This window comes from Phoenix dactylifera, chromosome 4, assembly GCF_009389715.1.
Source record: "Phoenix dactylifera cultivar Barhee BC4 chromosome 4, palm_55x_up_171113_PBpolish2nd_filt_p, whole genome shotgun sequence".
Taxonomy (NCBI): Eukaryota; Viridiplantae; Streptophyta; class Magnoliopsida; order Arecales; family Arecaceae; genus Phoenix; species Phoenix dactylifera.
The window spans coordinates 6,356,776-6,377,798 of NC_052395.1; the positions used below are offsets into that span (position 1 = coordinate 6,356,776).

Sequence of the window (21,023 nt, forward strand, 5' to 3'; positions counted from 1 at the left end):
GCGATGAAAGATAAAAAATTAATTTTAAATTTTATTTTATTTTTAATTAAAATAAATATATTTTTTGTTAATGGTGTTAGAAGAATTGTTATATTAGGAGAATTTATGTAAAAATAGTTTTTTATGAGGGTATAAAAATAAATATAAATATAAAGGGGGTATTTGCACAAATTTAAATTTTATGAAGGATATTTATGCAAAAAAATTTATAATATAATCCATTTGTTTTTGCTGAATGAAAGATATAATCCTCTAGTTAAACATTCGCACTTAAGTATGCTAAAGGTGCTTGTTTTGACTTGTCAGACCATTGTTTAAAGGGTTCAAGAACAATGGGCCGCATTTTAGTGGGGAAATTACATGCGTTTTTAGTTGTCTTGCTAGCTATTTAAATATTTTCTTCAACATATATAGGGTAAGAAACCTAAAGATAATTTAACAAAAGATTATAAACCTATTTATGAAAGTGCATGAGATCCACAACGCTGAAAGAGCCTAATAATGCTGGAAAAACACAGAGGTGGTAACATCAATCATTTTGAAGAAATGCTGGGATAATTTCTCATGGCAAACCCTAAGGCGAAAACAGTTTGGTTTGAATGCAGAAACTCTTTCGAATGGCAAAGTGTTGAAACCATTAATTGCAGTTAAATCACCCAATTACATGAAAATCTTGCCATGTTTTTGAGTAGTTTATGGGATGTAATACTAGACTGTCCCCCATGCCAACGTTTAGACAGTACATTTCTCAAATAAAGCTGTCAAAGGAGCTAGCTATTCATGAGTAGCTTGTGTTTCGCATAAATTTAGCTTGAGTTTATGCTTATTTGACTTGAAAGAGAATGTATCAATTATGGCATAAATTATTTTAATTAGTAAAAAATTATATTAAAGTATTATAATTTATAAATAAGAGAGATAGTGTTAACTCAATCTAGTTTCCTCTTCTACATAATACTTGGAAAGGAGAGAAATTATTCCCTATGCTCGATGTACTAGCTGAGCAGTACATCGGGCAAATTATTTTTTTCCATGTGGCATGGCTAGCCACCTTAGTGCAAAGAGATAAAAAGAGGAAGTTAGTGTTTTGCCCCTTCTCATAAATGAATGAAATCCTAGCCGCCTCTCTCTCTCGAGCAAACGACGGAGAGCTAGCATAGCTCGCGTTCTGGCCTTTCGAGCAAACGGCGAAGCGCTCGCACCGCTTGCATCTTCCGACCGTCTCCCGAGCCTACGATGCCCTCCATGAGCATCACTTGTGTTCTGACCTCGAGAAGAGGAGCTCCGTCTAGATCCTTCCTTGCGGATTCTCGGTTTCTGAAGGAGTAGCGGCCTGTGTCTTCGGCTCTGAGAGAACTTTACCTATAGCTAACCTAGAGAGCTTTACTTTAAGATAGCTCGGGCAGGCACTCTTCTTCGGAAAGAGGAGTTGCTTGCCTGAACTCCCCGAGAAAGTCCTTCACTGACTCTCGGGCCAGAAGTACTTCTAGCCTAGCTAACGAACTTACTTGCGGGATCAGGAACTACTAATCCTTAAAAGATCAAAAGTCTTCCACTATTCCAGGGGAAGGAGTCATTGAATACCGAAACTAAACGTTCTTTAGGGATGAAAGACAGACTCATTTGCTTATGGAACGAAGGGAAGGAAGACTATAAAGCCTTATCTTACTGATGTATGTAGGTAGCCGACCTCGAGAAGAGGAGCTCCGTCTAGCTCTCTGCTCTTTTTCAAAACCCTAGCTTGCATCCTCCGCCTCATGCACTTTTTGTCTCCAGTTTTTCATCTCGTATTCAAGCAAAAAAGAATCATAAATCAAAATTTGCATCAGTTTTTGAATAAAAAAAGAAAGAAAATCAAAACAGAATCACATTGTTCTATTTGATCCTCACAATCAAAAACACTGTTTAAATTCCAAACAAAGGCAAGACGTATGAAGCTCCTTAGTTGAACAAGCTAAAGACCATATCTTGCATTGCAAAATTAAACAACATTAATTTCAAAAAAAAAATTTAGAAAATAGAATGCTAGCTCATCCGACTCCTTGATCTTTGTAGCAGTGGGTGCAGCGGCGGAGGCGCCTCCTCCGCTGCCCACGGCGACGGTTATAGTGTCAATACCTCCTTTAGATAGGGCTGAGGCGAACTCCTCCCTCTTAGCTATGATTAGCTTCATGATGTCCTTCCCCTTGACCTAGGTCAACAGAAGATCTATCCACTCTGTTGAAATCACCACTTTTCCTAAAAGCTTAAGCTCTTAGGACATGTGGTGACTTCAACATGGTATCAGAGCAGAGATCCTGAGTTCAAACCCTGTCTTCGTACTCTTTAACCCCATTATTAAAAATTTTACATGTTGGGCCGACTCATTAAAGGAAAGTCTGGCCCACATGTGAGAAAAAGTTAAGAAAATATAAAATATATAAATAAATCTATCTCATCCTATCAGCTTAAGCTTTTGGGATAAATGGTGATTTCAACATGGTAAGCTTTTAGGACGTGGTGATTTCAACACTCTCCTCCGGCTCCGCTCCCACCATGAATCAAGAACCAAAGGAGGGTCGGATCGAACCATAGATCAGAAGAAGGATCGAACAGCCTATCCAGGAACAAGAATGAAATGAGAAAAAGATCAATGAGGGGGTTGAGAAATTGGACCTGAATCAAGAAAGGCCTTGATATCGTCGTCAGCGTTGCCGCCAAGGATGTCATCTTTTTCTTCGCTTGCGAACTCTCTGCTGTCGTCAGGTATATTATATGGTGAAAAATAATTGGTCCGATCCACCACCGAGCCAGTGCACCGGACACGGATAATTTCTCCACAAAATGTGGCCCTTCCCTCCTGATTCGCATCTCGATTAGAAACCAGCAAGGTGAGGCCCGCGACATCAGACGTAAACGAGGGGCCCATGTCTTTGGAAAAAAAAAAAAAACCACGGGAGGTACACCTATCAGGAATGGGACCGATGGGAGAGAGCAGTCCGAGCCCCACCGGCCATTAGGGATAAGAACCACCATCACCAGACCCCAGCGTCTTTGCCATCAGTCCTTATTTTAGTCCCATGATGCACATTTGCTTAATGGATACTGATCGTGTCTTTTTCAGGAAGAAAAAGAAAGCCAGCCTACTCCGTTTAGTCTTCCGGATAAGGGTAAATTTCTTTTTGTCCTGCATCCCAGTTTTACTAACCTAAGTTGATGAACCACAAACTCTCAAGCTTGTTTATTGCTGAAATATTTGGAAAAGAAGAGAAAAAGAAGAGAAAAGAGCGAGAGAAAAACGTGAATTTATTTCTTTGTTGTTTCTTCCATTGCATTCAGTACAACTCAGAAAGTTATATATATTTATGTATAGACTTCATACATAAAAAATAATATAGGTAATACAGGTTATATGTGATCCCTAAAATCATCCTAATATGATTATGTTAACAAAAAAAATTAATATATATTGACACAGAATTACCCTAAAAAAAAATATTATTCCAACTTTTATGATGAGGTGCACTGAGCATCAAAATTCAAGGTAAAACTTTTTTTGAGAAAAACTCAAGAATAACTGAATTCTTAAAAACTTGAGACAATATTGTGTGCAAGTTGTTTCTCAAGTAGCATATTAAAATCAGAAATTCAACATATTCTCTCTTTTTTTTATTAGAAAATTCACACAACTGGTTTAACATCTTAGAATCACCAGCTCTCTCAAGCTCTAGATTCTAGATATGATCCTCGAACTAAAGCTGGCGTGGCCTGCGGCCCAAGCTGACCACAGCTTAAGCAACTTTAATCCCTTTCTCCTACGCCAGCCTCTCCGTCTGGATGAGCTCTGTTCCCGTCACCACTCAGGCGCTGAGATAGTGACGACCATCGCCGGCATCCGTGCACCAGAAAAAATCTATGGACTCTCCTAGGATATCGTATAAAATAATTTAAGCGGTGCTCCAGGGCCAACTTTACCACCAAAACTATTCCTATCACTCATGAAACCAGATCACACAGAGAACGTCTTCTTGCCACGTGGAATGCCAGCAATTCAGGGAATTTGGTAAAGTTTCTGGGCCCGATAATATCCTTTTCCTGTGATTTACGATGCCAAACGCATATCCGCGAGGGAGCGTAACGAGCGGACCGAATGACCGAACAAGGAGACGGCAAAACATACCGACAAATTCGTCGGACAGAGGATGGGGCCCACGGTTAATCATATCTACACGGCTAATAATTAAGCAAGCGGACACGCGTACCTGACGTGGATCTGCGCTGTTGTTGACCCCCATCCAAACTCCTGGCTCGATCCCCTCCCCTCCCCCGCTCAGCGACGAGACGCCGCGTGGATTCTGAGCTGTCCGACGCACGTTCGCGGCGGCCCGTTCGTCCACGTCATCCCCCGGGACCCACCTTGCCTCGTCCCCTCGTATATATAGACAATCCATCGCGGCCTCCGAGTTTGGGCAGGATCCGGGTTTGATCCGAGAGCGCTGGAGTGGCTAGGTGGGTGTGCTACAGGATTCCATAGTATAGTTTTTGAAGGGGAGAGCAATGGAGGAGAAGATGGCCATGGTGAGCCTTTCTGCCATGGTGTTGGGCTTCTTTGAAGAAGGGGAAAGAAAGGAAGGAAAGGAATGGGGCCGTGACCCCATGGACCGTCATGGTGGATGCAGCGACGAAGAGGATGGCAGCGACGGCTCGGAAAGCAGTGCTTTAGAAAGCAAGGCTTTTTGGGAGACGCAACACCAGCTCCTCCAAGTAAGTACAACACATGTATATTAATTTTTTATGAAAATATTTATCAATCATTTGAAAGAAATGTTTGATGAATTATCTATTCACTTGATTGGAAGAACACCCAACCAGATTCCAAGAGATATGAAAGAAGGATGCAGCTGTTCATTTGCTGAAGATATATCTGCGTACAGATGATTATCTTTTGAGTTAACGTATATAGACGTCTATCAAATTTGAGAGTTGAGTTAATATAACAAAAGGAAAAAAAACTAGAATTGTGATTTAAGAGAGAGTTTTCTTTGAGATTTACCCCTTTTTTGTGGATCTTTCATGTCATTTTATTTTCTCAATTAAATTATGGAGAGAGAGAGAGAGAGAGAGAGAGAGAAGGGGCCTGCAATTGACAGACCATGGTTGGGGGAGGGGTTTGACTGTTATTGCCTTCCTAAAAGCAGTCGGCTGCTCTGTTTTAAAGTTTGATTATTTGTTTTAATTTAATGGTGATCTAATTAGATCTAGTTGTACAATTGGATTGCAACAGGAGGCCTTGTCTAAGAATAGCTCGGTGGAAGCAAAGATACGGATGGCGACGGAGGATGCCGTGAAGAAGATGCAATCCGCGGGATTTGTTTGCATCTGCCCGAATCGAATGGCCGAGGGATGTCGGAATTGTGCACGCAGACACATCGCCGAAAGGCTCCGGGAAGCAGGATTCAACAGCGCCCTCTGCAAGTCCAAGTGGAGGCGTTCCCCGAATATTCCTTCAGGTAATTGGGAATACTTTTCCTCTATATGTCGACACCATGTTGTGACATGATAAATTATATCATCACATGATGAAGGATGCGAGTTCCTCACTAGCTACATGGTACGACGTGACAGAGTTACACCTTTTACAAACAAGTTGGGGGAGATTTTTTAACGCGCCAGGTTTGGATTTGGCCAAGGGTTCCATCAAAAGCTAACCTAGTCAATATAACATCACATGTATGACATCTCCACTACATGATATAAAGCGACGAAGCTGCACCTTTTTACCAGCAAGTTGGGGGAATCTTTAGTAAAAGCAAAGCTAGGTTTGGATTAAATGGCTAAGGTTTGGTATATATACATCCAAGCTTTGGATATTATCTTCATTGCCTTTCAGGATATGCTGTCTAATTCCTTGTGTTATTATCACTTTTCCGATCGATGTCGGATTGCCTTTTCCACTAAGATGCTATATCTTTCGTATTCACAATGTATCGCACTGCGGATGCGACGGTGTATGACGTATTATGGTCGTATGTCCACAGGAGAACACAGTTACGTAGACGTAGTGATGGAGGCCAAGAATGGCAAAAGAAGCCCAATTAGAGTGGTCATAGAGTTGAACTTCCGTGCAGAGTTTGAGATGGCAAGGGCCAGTCAGGAGTACAGCAACCTTGTGAACTGCCTTCCGGAGGTCTTCGTTGGGAAGTCGGAGAAGCTAAAGAGTGTGATCAAGATCATGTGTTCCGCGGCGAAGAAGTGCATGAAGGATAACAAGATGCATATGGGCCCATGGAGGAAGCACAAGTACATGCAGTCGAAATGGCTCGGCACACCTGAGAGGATTTCTCCTTGGCCGCTCCTCCCAACCCCGGCGTCCGACCGGCAACCGAAGCTTAGAGCTTCGATGCTGACCTTCGACTTGCACTGCACTGCCGTGGAAGTTGTTTGAGTTGAAATTGTGAAGAAAAGCTTCCTACTTCTTCATCCTCCGCCACCTCTTTCTACTGCGTGCTTGTTCCGCACTTGAGTGATGATCTTGCTTTCGTGAGAGTTGTAAATAGATCGAGAAAATGAAATGAGTGGAAGTGTCTCAGTGCTAGCTTTTGTTCATCAGTGATTCATGGACACTTGCTGGGCTTCGTATATTAATTAGAAGAAATGAAGCAGCTGAGGTAGCTGGATAACTTGGTGCACAGTGGATTAGGAGAAGACTAGAGCACAAAATTTGATTAGTAGATCATGCTCAAGGTTTGTGTTGGGGTAGGTAGTCCCAATCTTGGGCAGCAAAATCCTTACATGGGCCTGAAAATTTCAAGTGCAATCAAGCACCTAATGCAAAGCAAAATGACCAAAGCAAGCATCCATATCAAACTAAATTTTGAAATCATGACTTAGCCCATTGGGCACCATGAAAAAGAGGACTATAAGCGTCTTTTTCTTGCTACAAGCCTCGGGCTAAGGTTTGAGGGTTTAGTTTTTACAGACTTACTTGACCCAACATCAATTCAATATCTAGTAGTGCCAATGGGATTTAGAAAAGGATAGGAAACTTAGTCATGGGACCATCCTGGTCTGAAAGTGGGCAGAATGCTCCAGGCCTGAAGAGGCCCAACCTTGGGAATTTTTGTTGGAAGCCCAACCGGTTCATCTTTAGGTAGGCCTAGCTCTATCATGCACATCATTCCTCCCTTCAGAGGAATGCTAGGTCTGAAGGATATCACGTCCAAGAATGTACCAGTTTCATGTAGGGTCCAAACCAAGTAACAAGTAGGTCGCACTCACATGGCAATATGGCATTGCGAGCAAGAACTGAATAGCTAGGGCAAGATAAGGTGCGCAACTGATGTTGTTGTTACCATTTGAAGTTGTAGTGTCTAATTTATTTTCTTTCTCCTGCTTCCATTATTCCATAGCATGGATATCTTGACAGGGTTAGTTGATGCTACTAAATCTTGGATGACGTGAGGGAGGGAGGGCATTATGTAGTGGCCCTTTCCTATATGCCAAGTTTTGTATGTGGCTTAATGACTCAAGACGGTGTTCCCTTCTTGACTTAAATGGGGCCTAACTCGCATATTCGGTTGCATTCACACTGTTGCAGTGTTGAACTCTCTTCTAGTTTATTTTTTGGGATTTATTGCACCTAGACTGCATCTTCTAAAGGATCCTCAAACTCTCAGCTTAAATCTTAGCCCATGGACCTATTGGTCTGCAGGAAGGATTTAGGTTGGAGTGTGTTGGGTCAATGTGGGCCATGCTCAAATTAACTTCTTAGTCCATAAATCCAGTAGGAAATTTAGTCTAAATTCTGCTGGATTATCGAAACAGGCACTAAGTGTGGGACCAATCCAAGACTTGATTTGCTTTCCTAAGAATATGGTGGAAACAAACATCTCAAAATAAAATTCTAAGGATATCCAGCTTTTTGTCGAGTTAGAAGCTGACTAGGAGCCCTTTTACGAGGAATGATTATTAGTTGGATCAAGTCCACCACTCAGTTTGTGGACTAGTCCGACTACAAAGCAGCATGCACAAAACTGGATCAGACGGAAAAGTGCGTAATATATGCACGTTTGTGCGTGATGCTCCACGGTTCGACCGGTCTGTCAACTTGCCGGTGAACTTGGTCCAACTAATAATTAGTACTTTATCAGATTGCACTAACTGGAATACAGCTTGGCAATCACTTTTATTACACTCCAATGAAAGCTTTCGCTTATCATCAATGCATACCTAATGGCCCGGTCCCTCGAAAAGTGACCTAGTTAAATATGGAGCTAGTCCTCAATGTGCATGTGGTTTAGTCATTCTAAGAATAACCTTAGAAACCGTAGATTGTAGATAACAAGTCAAGCATAAGAAATTAATGCTAATTTTGCAATCGTAGAAGCATTAATTTTGCAACAACTAACTCAACAAAGTTAAAATATTAAATATACTAATTCAAAAATCTAGAATAACTACGTATACCCAAACTATAAGTCAAATCTTGATTATTTGCCCCTTACTCTTATTACACTTACATTCAATAGTTTACAAAATCTACATTTACACCTCGTTAAATTAATAGCCTTAATGATACCGTTTAACCTCATATAAAAAATTAAAATTACTTTTAAGTAGAAAGGAGGATGTACATATTTTTCTTATATTTTTGGATGGCTATTATATCACAAAGCCGCTCAATAGAGACAAATAGAGGAGCCATGAAATCAGGACCTGCTTGGGTGCCTAGCTCTTGTACTCATTTGATCTCTCACGTGACCAGCAAGATAAAAAGCATCGCAGAGTCTAGGGCGAAACATAGCTATTTCGTTGCAGTTGACAGGAGGTTAGGGTGTTGATTTAGGACCAAAATAATAATACTAATTTTCAAACCTTTAAGGCCATTTCGAGGACTTGTAGCACTTTAAAAAAAAAAAGAAAAAAAGAAAAAAAAGGAGTTGTGGGGGATGGTGGAAGACCCCAAACTAGCGGGCAGCCCCCAACCGCACCATCCACATTCGTACATTTTAATTTTCCTTTCTAGAGTTGAAGAAAATTTTGTTTGGGTGCGAGCCGGAAACTGACCTTTTTAATGGGTTAGGCAATATGGGTTTATGACATCAAATGGTCTCCAATAACCAACAATTCCCCCCAAAACCCGTAGAATTACACCTATCCGAGGCCCCAAGTTAGGCAATATGGTTTCCAACCATTCACTTTATCCGCAGAAATGTCAAATAGACTTCCCCCCGATGCCAATTCGAAGAAGAGTTGCAAGCCGTGCCCCACTAACATTTGTCGACGTGACTGTGTCATTGCTAAGATGGATGATGATAAGGGGCCTCACCTACTTTTCCTTCTCAAGCAGGTCAATGGCATTTTATTACTAAAGAAATGAAAGTTTCTAGTCATCCAAGTTAGGCCTCGGCCACGAAGCTCAAGCTATCTAGCTAACATTATTCTATCATTCACCGTGATATGGCCAATCGATATATAATATGCAAAAATGCATCGGGCCCTAGATTTGGCCCCTGCAGCATTAGTATAAAAAAGATTGCAATTTTTATTTTTCTGGTTGATAGAAAGCACATGTAGATGTGCTGCACCATATGGGTAGAGCCTTTTTCAGAATATTCCTAACCCTCTAAAGTCTAAGCAATAGATCATTTGGCTCAAAGACTCTACTTTGAAGTGGAAGACTTCACCTTCCGTCGAAGGCAGCAATTTTTATTGAAGTGGAGGCTGGCTGTGGGGACACTAAAGGTTCACCTACAGGCAGACCACCTCATGTACAAACTGATTGTCCTTGTTTTATGGCAGAACTATGATGCAAGCTAAGTGAGCATGAAAGATTAAACAATCCAGATTGCATTTAACCTCTAAATTTTAATAAAAAGAAGCCGTACGGTCCACAAGATTACTAGAAGCAAAATGTACGACCTTGACTTCACATAATTTGTATTAAATCAGGAAGGTGCTGGCTTATTTATTGATGAAGTATCTTGATGATTACGTCCGAGGCTTGAGAGGGAAAAATAGTGTATGACCATGGCTCAAATTCATAAATCAAGTTTATTTTGAATCTTCTATGGAATGTGCATTCCAATTGATCTTTGAAGGTTCTTGAAACTAGGCATGGCAATTTACTTCGCCTCATTGGATATATGATCCAAGCCGATTCGAATGGATCGGAGTTTAACTGGCCAGCAAATGATTTGAGCAAATACGAGTAATAAGAAAATCCATTCCAAATCCACCCTATATATATATATATATATATATATATATATATATATATATATATATATATATATATATATATATATATATATATTCACAGATTCTCTTAATGAGATAAAAAAAGAATTGTACATAAAAAAATAATTTTTGTAACTTTATTTAACTCTCCCCGTCCTATCTTAAGGTAAGTAGGAAGGGGATGGGTAATAATCTATTCGGTCTATACCTGATCTGTTACTATTTGTACTTGAAACTGGTTATCTAACTTCAAGTGCCTCAATGGAATGTGTATTCTATCTTCTTTGAAAAAAGAGGTGCAACATTGTTTCTGGATTGGACGGACAAATATAGCTGAACAAGGAAAATGAGGGGGACAAAACTTAGATACTATCAACGTTACGATGTGGTAGAATTTTAATTCTTCAAACGTTGACGTGAGTCGAAGGAAAAGGCACGGAAATGTGGGGCGGCAACCTCACGGCTCCAAAAGGCCGTCAGCGGAAAGGGTGAGAAGAGAGAGATGGCTACGTAACCACGTGAGCGAAGGGTTGAATTCGGCGACGCGGCTGCCGTCGTGGGCGGATTGAATGCGATTTGTTTATAACGATGTAGTAAATTTTAATTCTTCAAACGTCGATGTGAGTTGACGGAAAAGGCACAGAAATGTGGGGCGGCAACCTCACGACTCCAAAAAGCCGTCAACGGAAAGGTGGAGAAGAGAGGGATGGGTACGGAACCACGTGAGCGAAGGGTTGAATTCGGCGACGTGGCCGCCGTCTTGGGCGGATTGAATGCGATTTAAATGCCATTATATACAACTGTTTCCCGATTTATTAGTTCGCAGGAATACGACCGACGGTCAGGTTAATTCCACCCTCCTCCTTCCATTATATACACCTCTTCCCTTTATTGCCAAACTGCGAACATTATAGAGAGAGAGAGGGAATAAAAAATGCGCGTGCTAAAAGAACCAAAGGTGAAATGAGCCTAATAAAGAAAAATAATAACTTCCTCCTCTGTTTCTCATCTTACCTCCAACCCCCTTTTTCTTTCCCAACAATATATGATATTTTTTCAGCTCTTATTCCTCTGATAAGAACGAGGCTTTGCCCCTTGGATTTTGGCTGCATCCGATCCCCTTCCTTCTTGTTTTTTTGGTTTGGGTTCGTTCCACCTTCCTCTCTCCTGTTGGGTTCCGTTCTGTATTTAGCTAGCTTCATGTTGCATATCCGTTGTCGTTCCGCTTCTGTTTCCTCAACAAAATCCTTTTAAGTAAGTCACGCTTACTCCGTCGTTCTTGTTGTTACTTGCTTCTATTCTCCCACCTTAGATAATCTCACTTTCAAACCCTGTTCTTCATATCTTTCTTCGATTTGTTGTTGTTGTTCCCATTTCTTTATTCTAAGTTTTAAACCTTCAACCTTCTGTTTTTAATTTCATTTTTGTTTTTATTGTTCTTCTTTTCACTCGTTTATTCTAAATTTTAGCATCTCCTTCGAGGATTACACAAAAGCACAGCCACTCTGCTCCTCCTCTGTCTTTTACCTTCATAGTTTTCTGGATTCTTCTGTACTTATTACCCCTCTTTTGTTTCATCGTTTCCATTTATTAGCATCGAAAGTTTCCAAGCAATCCTTGTTCACTGAAGCTTATATCTTTTTCGTTGTAAAAGTTGTTCCATATATAGCTAGAACTTAGAGCCGTACATAATAAGCTGCCTCAAGGGGCAGGATATATATATATATATATATATATATATATATATATATATATATATATATATATATATATATATATATATATATATATATATATATATATATATAGGGATACAGGATGGAATTTATAAAGGCAAGAGCTACTCTGCTTCCAGTTATGGAGAAGAAATGGGCATGCCCATTGGCCTTGAGCACTACTATCTGCATCGTTCTCATTGTCACCTCCTTCAACATGGGCCTCCTCTCCTTCCTCCCCAGCATCTTCTCCAACTTCAAAGCCTGGAATTCGATGAGCTCGGGACCTGCGTTTGTGGAAATCAAATTTTCCAGTAACCCGCCACCACCTGCCGGGCCGCCGATTCCTCGGCTGGCCTACTTGGTCTCGGGGTCGAAGGGTGACTTGGATCGCCTGTGGAGGACACTGCAGGCTCTCTATCACCCTCGGAACCTCTATGTGGTCCACTTGGACTTGGAATCGCGGGCTGCCGAGAGATTGGAATTGGCTTCCCGGGTGGCAAATGATACACTTTATCGGAAGGTCGGTAACGTTCATGTGATAACTAAGGCTAATATGGTTACATATCGAGGGCCGACCATGGTTTCCAATACTCTTCACGCTTGTGCTATACTTCTCAAGAAGAGCAAGGACTGGGACTGGTTCATAAACCTCAGTGCCTCCGATTATCCTCTCGCGACGCAAGATGGTGCGTTTAGGCCTTTTGGTTCTCCCCTGCTCTGAGTTGTTGATGGTTTGATTGTTCTGTACAGTAATTGTGATGGTTTATGTTTGTGGGTGTAGATATCCTCCACACTTTTTCATCACTGCCGAGGAATCTGAATTTTGTCGAGCATACGAGTCGATTGGGATGGAAGGCGTAAGCAACATCATTCTACCGTCTTTTAGGCCTGATGAGTATCCGTTTTGCAGTTTGAACTGTAGAAATCATGCGGCATAACAATGGAATTTGGTTTTGGTGGTGTTATTGCAGCGAGCATAGGGGAAAGCCATTGATCGTAGACCCTGGGCTATACATGTCTCAGAAAAAGGATATCTTCTCAGTGACTCCGAATAGGGAGCTACCAACTGCATTTAAGCTGTTTACAGGTAAACTTCTTGCTATATTCTAATTAGTTTTGGGATGAGGAAAGGACAGCTTTCTCATTCGAGCTTTTTCATGTTTGCAATCTTCTGCAAGAACTCACTCTTTCCAGAAAACTAGAATTCAATATATGAACTAACTTAATCTGATTGACCTTGCACCTTCTTTGACCAGTAACTATTCATGGTCTTTTTAAAGCAAGTTAGATATCAGTTTTACTTCCCTACCTTGGCTAGTATAGATTGATTGGCTTTATGAGGCAAGTCAGATATTAGTTCTAGTTAGCAATCAAGCATTCTTTCAGAAAAAAAAAAATCTGTTTCTCCATATCCATACATGCAGGTCATCCACCCAATCTGTTCTTCCTACTTGGGTACCATAATTTCATTTTGCGTTCATATTTGCTTGGATTTTCTGAATAAAAGGAGCATAGAAACCTCTGACTACGTTTAAATGGTCTCCTCTAAACTGCAATCATCTTATACTTCTCGTAGCGAAATACTTTGCTTTTAGCGTCAAGAACGCAATTCAGGGCCAGGAGAAATCAGTGCGACAATGCAGCGGTTCACTGCTCGCATGGTAGTCTAAAGGTTACATGAACAAATATGTTCCCTTCTTATTGTTTCCTCTGGAAAATTCCCTTCTATATTGTGTAGAGCAAACCATGAATTCTATCGCTTATTCTTGGAAACTGACTGCTTCTGCTGCTGCTTCTGCTGCTGTTGTTACTCTCAACAGGCTCTGCATGGATGGCCTTAACCCGGGAGTTTGTTGAGTACTGTGTCTGGGGCTGGGATAACCTACCAAGAACTCTCCTCATGTACTACACAAACTTTGTTTCCTCCCCTGAAGGCTATTTCCACACAGTCATCTGCAACTCGCCGGAGTTCGTACACACCGTCGTCAACCATGACCTCCACTATATTTCATGGGATGTACCCGCATCGCAGCATCCGCGCGTCCTCTCCCTAGCCGATATCCCTAATGCGATTGGCAGCAATGCACCCTTCGCTCGCAAGTTCGGCAGAAATGAGACGGTACTTGATAAGATCGACGCAGATCTCCTTGGCCGGAAGAACGGGAGCTTCGTCCCTGGGGGCTGGTGTGTGGGAAGTCCGCCGTGCTCGGAGATCGGGGATCCAACACAGCTCAAGCCTGGACCTGGGGCTGATAGGCTAGCTAAGCTTATGGAGAAAATAGCTTTCTCAGAGACGTTTGGTTTGAACCAGTGTAAATAAGTATTAAAATGTTTACAGAAGAAAGGGGGAAAAACAAGAGAGAGGGAGAGAGAGAGAAGTAATTTTATTTCTCCACTCCACCATATTCGGTACATCTCAAGGATTATATACACTTGTATACATACTTTATATAAAGAAAATAATAGAGGTTGATATAGGATCAGCCTAACAATGGAAAATATTATCGACTGATACAAGTTGTTATGTGGTCCTTAAAATTGCACTAACAAAATCATGTTAATAAAGAAAAATAATATAGGTTGATACAGAATCACGCTAATAAATAAAAATATTATAGGCGATACAGGTTATTACATGATCCCTAAAATTATGCTAACATTCCTCTTCAAACTCAAGATGGTACTATAGGTGCCAACTTAAGTTTGAAAATTGTATCACGAATGTACCGAAAAACTGATGTACTAGATGAAGAGTTGGAGTACTAGCTCAGAAGCTGATGTGAGAGCCTAGGAGCTAACATAGTAGCTACATGGTAGCATAGAACCTGATGTGGCAGAAGACGAGAGCTAATGTAGCAGATTAAGAGTTGTCATAATAACTCAGAAGCCGATATAACATACTGATATATCTGATTGACGTGACAAACTGACATGTCTGTCGAGGTAGCTAAATGGCTTGTTGGTGCAGACACCAGTGCCAGGTCAGCCGGTCGCCACAAGATCCAGCCAGCTCAGCGGGTCCTAGCCGATTCAGCCAGCCTGATTTTATTTTAGATTGATTTATTTTAGTTGGATTTATTTTATGTTGATTAGATTTATTTGCATATTGTCATTTGGGTTTATTTGTATATTATCATTTTAGGGCCTTTTAGGGATTGTTTTATTTGTAGGGATCTATTTGTTATTTTGTGATCCTATTTATATGGGTCCACCTTCATGTTTAGGTTTTCGATGAATGATAAATAAAAATTAGCCTCCTTGTCTTCTTCTTCCCCCTCCTCTTCTCTCCCTTCTCTTCTTTTCCCTCCTCTTCTTCTCCTTTCCTCTCCTTTCTGCAGTTGTCCTGCATCAGCTTTGGTATCAGAGCAGGCTGGCTTTGCCCCTACTGCTAAAGCCTCGATCCAGTTTATGTTCCTCTCTCTCTCTCGATTTCACCAACCCCTCTCACGCTCGGTCTCAGTTCTCATCAGAGGCAAAAAGGGGAAAACCCCTTTCGTCGGGCCCATCCCACCGGCCGCCAAGCCTGTGGCCACCACGTCCCCCCCCCTTGCCGCCGGCTACACCGCACGCCACCGTCGCCTCCACCTCGCAACGCCGTCCCGCCATTGGTCTGCCAACAAAAGACGCCGCGACCCCACGAGAGCCATCGGCCTCGCCTCTGTGACCACCGCCCGTGGCCGGACTCGAAGGGGCAACGCCGCCGTTCCTTCCCATCGCTGCAGTCTGTCGCCTCAGGTCCTCCATCGCTGCGCCCACCACCGCCATCAGCCACCTGCGTTGGATCCGCAGAGGGGCCGCTGCCGGAGCCGTGACCGCCTCGCCATCGGCTCACCACCGGACGCCGCCATCTACCGGAGTCTCCCGTCGCCAGTACAGCCGCCGCGACCTCCGCCCCTGCCTGCAGCCACCGCCGTGGAGATCGGCCTGCCCTCTTGAACACATCGGGATGTTGAAGAAAAGATTAATGGTGATGGAGGCATCCAGCATTTTTTGGTTCGTTGGCGTGGACGACCAAAGTCCGGTTACACTTGGATCCAGCACGAGGAGAGACCGCTGATTGACCCCAACTTGTTGGAGTACTACCGGGGCTTTACCGAGCCACTTTCGTCAAGGTCGACTTCTTTCCACCCGAGGAGAGTTGGTGCGGACACCAGTGCTAGGTCAGCCGGTCTTCACAGGATCCAGCCAGCTCAGCGGATCCTAGCCGATTCAGCCAGCCTGATTTTTTTTTAGATTGATTTATTTTAGTTGGATTTATTTTATGTTGATTGGATTTATTTGCATATTGTCATTTGGGTTTATTTGCATATTGTCATTTTAGGGCCTTTTCGGGATTGTTTTATTTGTAGGGATCTATTTGTTATTTTGTGACCCTATTTATATGGGTCCACCCTCATGTTTAGGTTTTTGATGAATGATGAATAAAAATTAGCCTCCTTGTCTTCTTCTTCCCCCTCCTCTTCTCTCCCTTCTCTTCTTTTCCCTCCTCCTCTTCTCCCTTTCCTCTCATTTCTGCAATTGTCCTGCATCACTTGTCTGATGATGCGGCAACGAGAAGACACATAGAAGATGACAGTTGTAGCGAGGACAAAGCTCGGAAAGAAGAAAACCGAAGGTCGATGATATTCATAGGCAAAGGCACCATGGAAGAGGAGCAAGAGACTACGAACTGGATGGTGAATTAGCCAAAGGCAACATATAAAACCGGAGATGGAGAGAATGGAGCCGAGCGACGGTGAGGAGAGATAACCGAAGATCTGAAGTTGAAGAAAAAAGCGGTGGAGAGGAGCTGCGAATCCATAGAAAACAAAGAATCTTTAGATAGTAATCTATCGAAAATAGAGGGTATGCAAATCTATTAATAAGATCAATATTGATTTATTAGAAAATTGAGGTCTGCAGATGCACCAAAAAATAGAAGATTTTTTGGATGGTGATTCACCTAGGAACAGAAATCGATAGATAAGGCGGAAGAGATAATAACAGTAAGTTACGTGATCGGTGGCTCTGATACCATGTTAAAAATATTTGCAGAAGAAGAAAAAAATAATAGAAAAAGAAAGAGAAAAGTGATTTTATTTTTTTGTTTCGTCAACATCTTAGAGGTTATATATGCTTGTGTAAAAACTGCATATGAGGAAAATAATATAGATTGATTTAGGATCACACAAACAATGGAAAATACTACTAACTGATACAAGTTGTTATGCGATCCCTAAAATTATTCTAACAAGTTCATGTTAATAAAAAAATAATATTGGTTCATACAAAATTGCGCTAACAAAAAAAATATTACAGGCAATGTAGGTTGTTACGTGATGTCTAAAATTATGCTAACAATAAGATTTGTGAGAATTCTGGATGAAGCGGCGAAAGCTATAGGTCTTGAAGGTGAAAAATTAAGCCCGGGATCAAAATGTTACATGATACTAGAATTTGGGAAGGATTTAGATGTCACTTGTCTGAGACTGTTGTAAAGTGCAAGGTTGTCACAGAAGTCATATAATATCTATCCAACATTAGAATTTCTGGCAGGGAAGTGATTCAGTTACTGTTATGGGGTTATCTTTAGATGAGTTATCAGTGAAAAATACTTCAAAGAAATTTGAGTTTTTTGAGCTGTATATTCACACTCTTAGGGTCATCGACAAACTTGAGATATCGATAGCTAAGCTTAAGTTGTTATTCCTTCAGCTTATTGCTCCTGTCAAAAGATTTGATGGCTCTTTTGATGCCCCCATCTGGGGCCCCCACTCTGCTTTGGCAGCTCCTCATGTGGTGTTTTTCACCTGGAAGCCCCCACCCCCGAGCTTCCTCAAGGTTAATTTTGATGCCTCAGTCCAGGATGGTGGCAGGAGGGGAGGTGCTGGGTTTGTCATCAGGGGCCCGGATTTCTGCTTGGTGGCAGCAGGAGGCTGTCAGATCTTCGACATCTCAGTTCCAGGGGCAGAGCTGCGGGCAGCTTGGATGGGGTTGCGATATGCGCGATCCGTTTTGCGGGCGAGCTCCATCATCCTGGAGGGAGACTCGGCCACTGTGATCAGTTGGGTCCGGAAGGGCCCGTATAGCGATAGGGCAGTTCACCCACTGCTCCGGGATATATGGTTGATGGTGAGGAAGGGGGTACTCTTTCGAGCTGGGCATGTATATCGGGAGGCCAATGGTGCGGCAGACTGGGTGGCGGCGTTTGTTGCGTGCCACTCAGGCGGCTCACTATGGGTCGGTGAGGGTGATTTACCTGGTCCTATCCGGGAGATTTTGTATGCTGACTCTTCTAGGTGCATTCGTACCCGAATAGTATGAATCATCGGTTTTAGCAAAAAAAAAAAAAAAAAAAAAAAGATTTGATGGCTCTTTCTGAAATAAGCTTCCCTTCAGGGCAGAAAAAAGAAGTTACCTGTGAACAGAGCGGCAATTTCATGCTGCAACCCAGCTGAAACCATAGCTCTTGAATGCCGGTTTGTAGGTTGCCATTCCATTTCTAGATGGAGAACTAGAAATCGTCCTCCAACTTAATTAATGCTGTATCTGACCTCAACAATGTCATACATTCTGTTGGAATCTATCACGTAACTAATACTTTGTGAGATTTTGATCTTTCAAGATGTATGCTGCAACTTAGAGGTGAAAATTGTATTACTTACCTACATTAAAAAAAAGAGAAAAATTTATACCTACTGTTGCTGGAAATTGGACCCGGGGGCTGCCGCGAATCGAGAGGGGAGGAGCTCCGCTGCCGGGACGGTGGGTGGCGGTGCGTCGACTGGTGGCGTCCTCCTGGAGAGTCCTGCAAGAAAGCCGGTGGCCGGGCTTTCCGGCGCCGACCCTCCGAAGCTCAAATCAGAGGGGGTTAATATGTGGGGAGTAAAGGAGGAGAATGTTTGTTCTCTCTTTTTTTGTGTATATCTGTGTCCCCCCTCCTTTTCCCCCCAGGTTCTCTTTTATAGGAAGATATTATGTTACCTGGGAGGTGACAGGGGAATTTGTCTTCTTTTGTGATAATTGGGCACGATCACGCTCATTAATGGCGTTGTAGAGAATAAGACCGGGTCAGGCCGGAGTCAGGGAGTTGTCACGGTTGATCGGACCCGTTGGGGTGGTTGAACCGCCGGCCGTGGTGGGCCTGGGGTTCGTAGATAGCAAGTGCATTGATTGCTGAGTGAACCGGTGGTCAGGGAGAGCCATATGCTTTGATGGTTCGGTGATCCGGAGATCATCTTGAGCTGTGTTCATTTAATGGCCGAGTGCATCGGAGGCCTGAGGGGGTCTCATGCATTAATGATAGGGCGTGCCGAATGCCAGCGGAGATCACGTGCCTTGATGACCTAGGAATGGTGGCAGATTGTAGTGGAGTCATGTATTTAGTTGTCAGATCCTTTAGAGGATTAGGTGGAGATTGGATATTTGGCTAAGGTACGGGCCCGGCTCGGGTTCTGAGCCGAGCCGGTTGCTTAGCGGAGTGTTCTATGGCGGGGTTGTTTCTCTTGGTCGGCACTCTTTGGTCGAGCGCCTCTCTGGTCGGCGCTCTTTGGTCGAGCGCCTCTCTGGTCGGCGCTCTTTGGCCGAGCGCCTTCAGACTGGCACGACTTGGGTTTTTTCCCCAACACTACCCCCCGACTTCCGAGTTCCAACTGGCCACCAGCTTGAGCGCGGGAAGTAGTTTTAGTCGGGCCATTATGAGTTAAAAGGGAATTTTGAATTATCGCGCGTTTCGAATTATCGGGCGCTTCGAGGTGCCTCTAATGGGCGGCGTCTCTTCTTTCCCAAAAATGCCTCATTATTGGGACGCCTTCTCCGAAGCGTCCTCGCGTCGTGGGCTCATGATGGGGCCGCATGATCCGACGGGGCGCTTCTGTGTTCGAAGCGTCAGCCCAAATTAAATGTGGCGCTCCGTCTTTTGGGTCGACACGCGTCGTGATCCGAACGGGGAGCAGTGTTTCTTCTCACTGATCTAGGCCGTTGGAGGGATTTATATAAATCCTCACCTGGCCTCCTGCTGCTTTCCTATTGTCTCCTTCCTCCGGCTTTTCTCGGTCCGAAATTTCCTTTCTCCGGTATCCTTTACAGGTCCCTTTTCCTCTCGAACCTTTTCTCTTCCTTCCTCCTAATGGGTTCCGGTCCGAATGAAGTCGAGTCCACCATGGGTGTACTGGAGGTCGAAATGACCGAGGAATGGTTTTTTCCTCTACAAGGGTTCCGTTTCGAGCCCGCCAGGCGGGAGGATCGGGTAACCAATCCTCTGGTAGGCCGGATCGGAGTGTACCTGGAGGCACTCTGGGCCGGCCTACGATTTCCTCTTCACGGGTTCGTGAACGAGTTGCTGACGGAATACCAGTTGGTTCCGGTGCAGCTCGCTCCGAATGCCTGGAGGACAGTGGTCGGTTTCCTGTCGCTATGTTTAGCGTACGGGATTCCGACTTCTGTCAACATTTTCCGGCGACTTTTTGTGTTGAAGTTGAATCCGGGAGACGGAGAGTGGCTCTACATTGCCCTTTGGGCGGGCCGACCACTCTTCCAGGGCGCTCCTTCGTCATTCATGACTAGAAGAAGAAGTTCTTCTTTCTAGGTTCTGAACGGACATGGGGGTTTGACCCTAGGTGGGGGCCGACCCAGCTTAGGTCCGTCAACAAAGTCCCCAAGCTTTCTCCGCGCGAGCAGGGGATCATTGACACCATCCGCAGCCTCGGAGACGGTATTTTACTGAGCGGCCTTATAAGTGAGGACGCTCTAGTGAACGTTGGCCTGAGCTCGGCGCGTCCTCAGGGTAAGGGTAACAATAGGGCGTCTTTTCCATTTTGTTACAGTTCTAAATTCTAATCCTGCTCGTCCTTGCAGATATCGCAAAGATGGTGACCAAGAGCGAGGTTCTATACGCCCGGTTCTAGAAGAGGGCGGCCGAGCTCTCGGAAGAACTGACCGAGCCGAGAAAGAAAGCGAAGGTCTCGGCGACCGCAGCGGTCGAGGCGGGCGCTCCTCGTCCCGCGCACTCCGAAGCTGGTCGGGGGGAGGGCGCGGGCTCTAGTGGAGCTACGGTGGCGCTCCCGTGCCCGGCGCCAATTTCACGGATCCCTGGTCGGCAGGAAGCCC

General features: G+C 43.5%; 2 protein-coding genes across 2 annotated transcripts; both read left to right on the forward strand.

The window, feature by feature from the left end:
• Window positions 1-4,430: 4,430 nt before the first annotated feature.
• LOC103721275 lies at window positions 4,431-6,656 on the forward strand. Its single transcript, XM_008811416.3, has 3 exons — window positions 4,431-4,743; window positions 5,264-5,489; window positions 6,018-6,656. The coding sequence occupies exons 1-3, from the start codon at window positions 4,537-4,539 to the stop codon at window positions 6,422-6,424; spliced, it is 840 nt and encodes a 279-aa protein (XP_008809638.2). The 5' UTR covers window positions 4,431-4,536; the 3' UTR covers window positions 6,425-6,656.
• Window positions 6,657-11,994: 5,338 nt separating this feature from the next.
• On the forward strand, window positions 11,995-14,440 carry LOC103721274 (beta-glucuronosyltransferase GlcAT14B-like). Its single transcript, XM_008811414.4, has 4 exons — window positions 11,995-12,622; window positions 12,718-12,793; window positions 12,908-13,023; window positions 13,757-14,440. The coding sequence occupies exons 1-4, from the start codon at window positions 12,037-12,039 to the stop codon at window positions 14,254-14,256; spliced, it is 1,278 nt and encodes a 425-aa protein (XP_008809636.3). The 5' UTR covers window positions 11,995-12,036; the 3' UTR covers window positions 14,257-14,440.
• Window positions 14,441-21,023: the final 6,583 nt, after the last annotated feature.

Coding starts and splice junctions, on each gene's coding strand:
- LOC103721275 (XM_008811416.3), top strand. CDS start 4,537: ATGGAGGAGAAGATGGCCATGGTGAGCCTTTCTGCCATGGTGTTGGGC. Junction 4,744..5,263: donor CGCAACACCAGCTCCTCCAA/GTAAGTACAACA, acceptor GGATTGCAACAG/GAGGCCTTGTCTAAGAATAG. Junction 5,490..6,017: donor TTCCCCGAATATTCCTTCAG/GTAATTGGGAAT, acceptor GTATGTCCACAG/GAGAACACAGTTACGTAGAC.
- LOC103721274 (XM_008811414.4), top strand. CDS start 12,037: ATGGAATTTATAAAGGCAAGAGCTACTCTGCTTCCAGTTATGGAGAAG. Junction 12,623..12,717: donor TCCTCTCGCGACGCAAGATG/GTGCGTTTAGGC, acceptor TTGTGGGTGTAG/ATATCCTCCACACTTTTTCA. Junction 13,024..13,756: donor TGCATTTAAGCTGTTTACAG/GTAAACTTCTTG, acceptor TACTCTCAACAG/GCTCTGCATGGATGGCCTTA.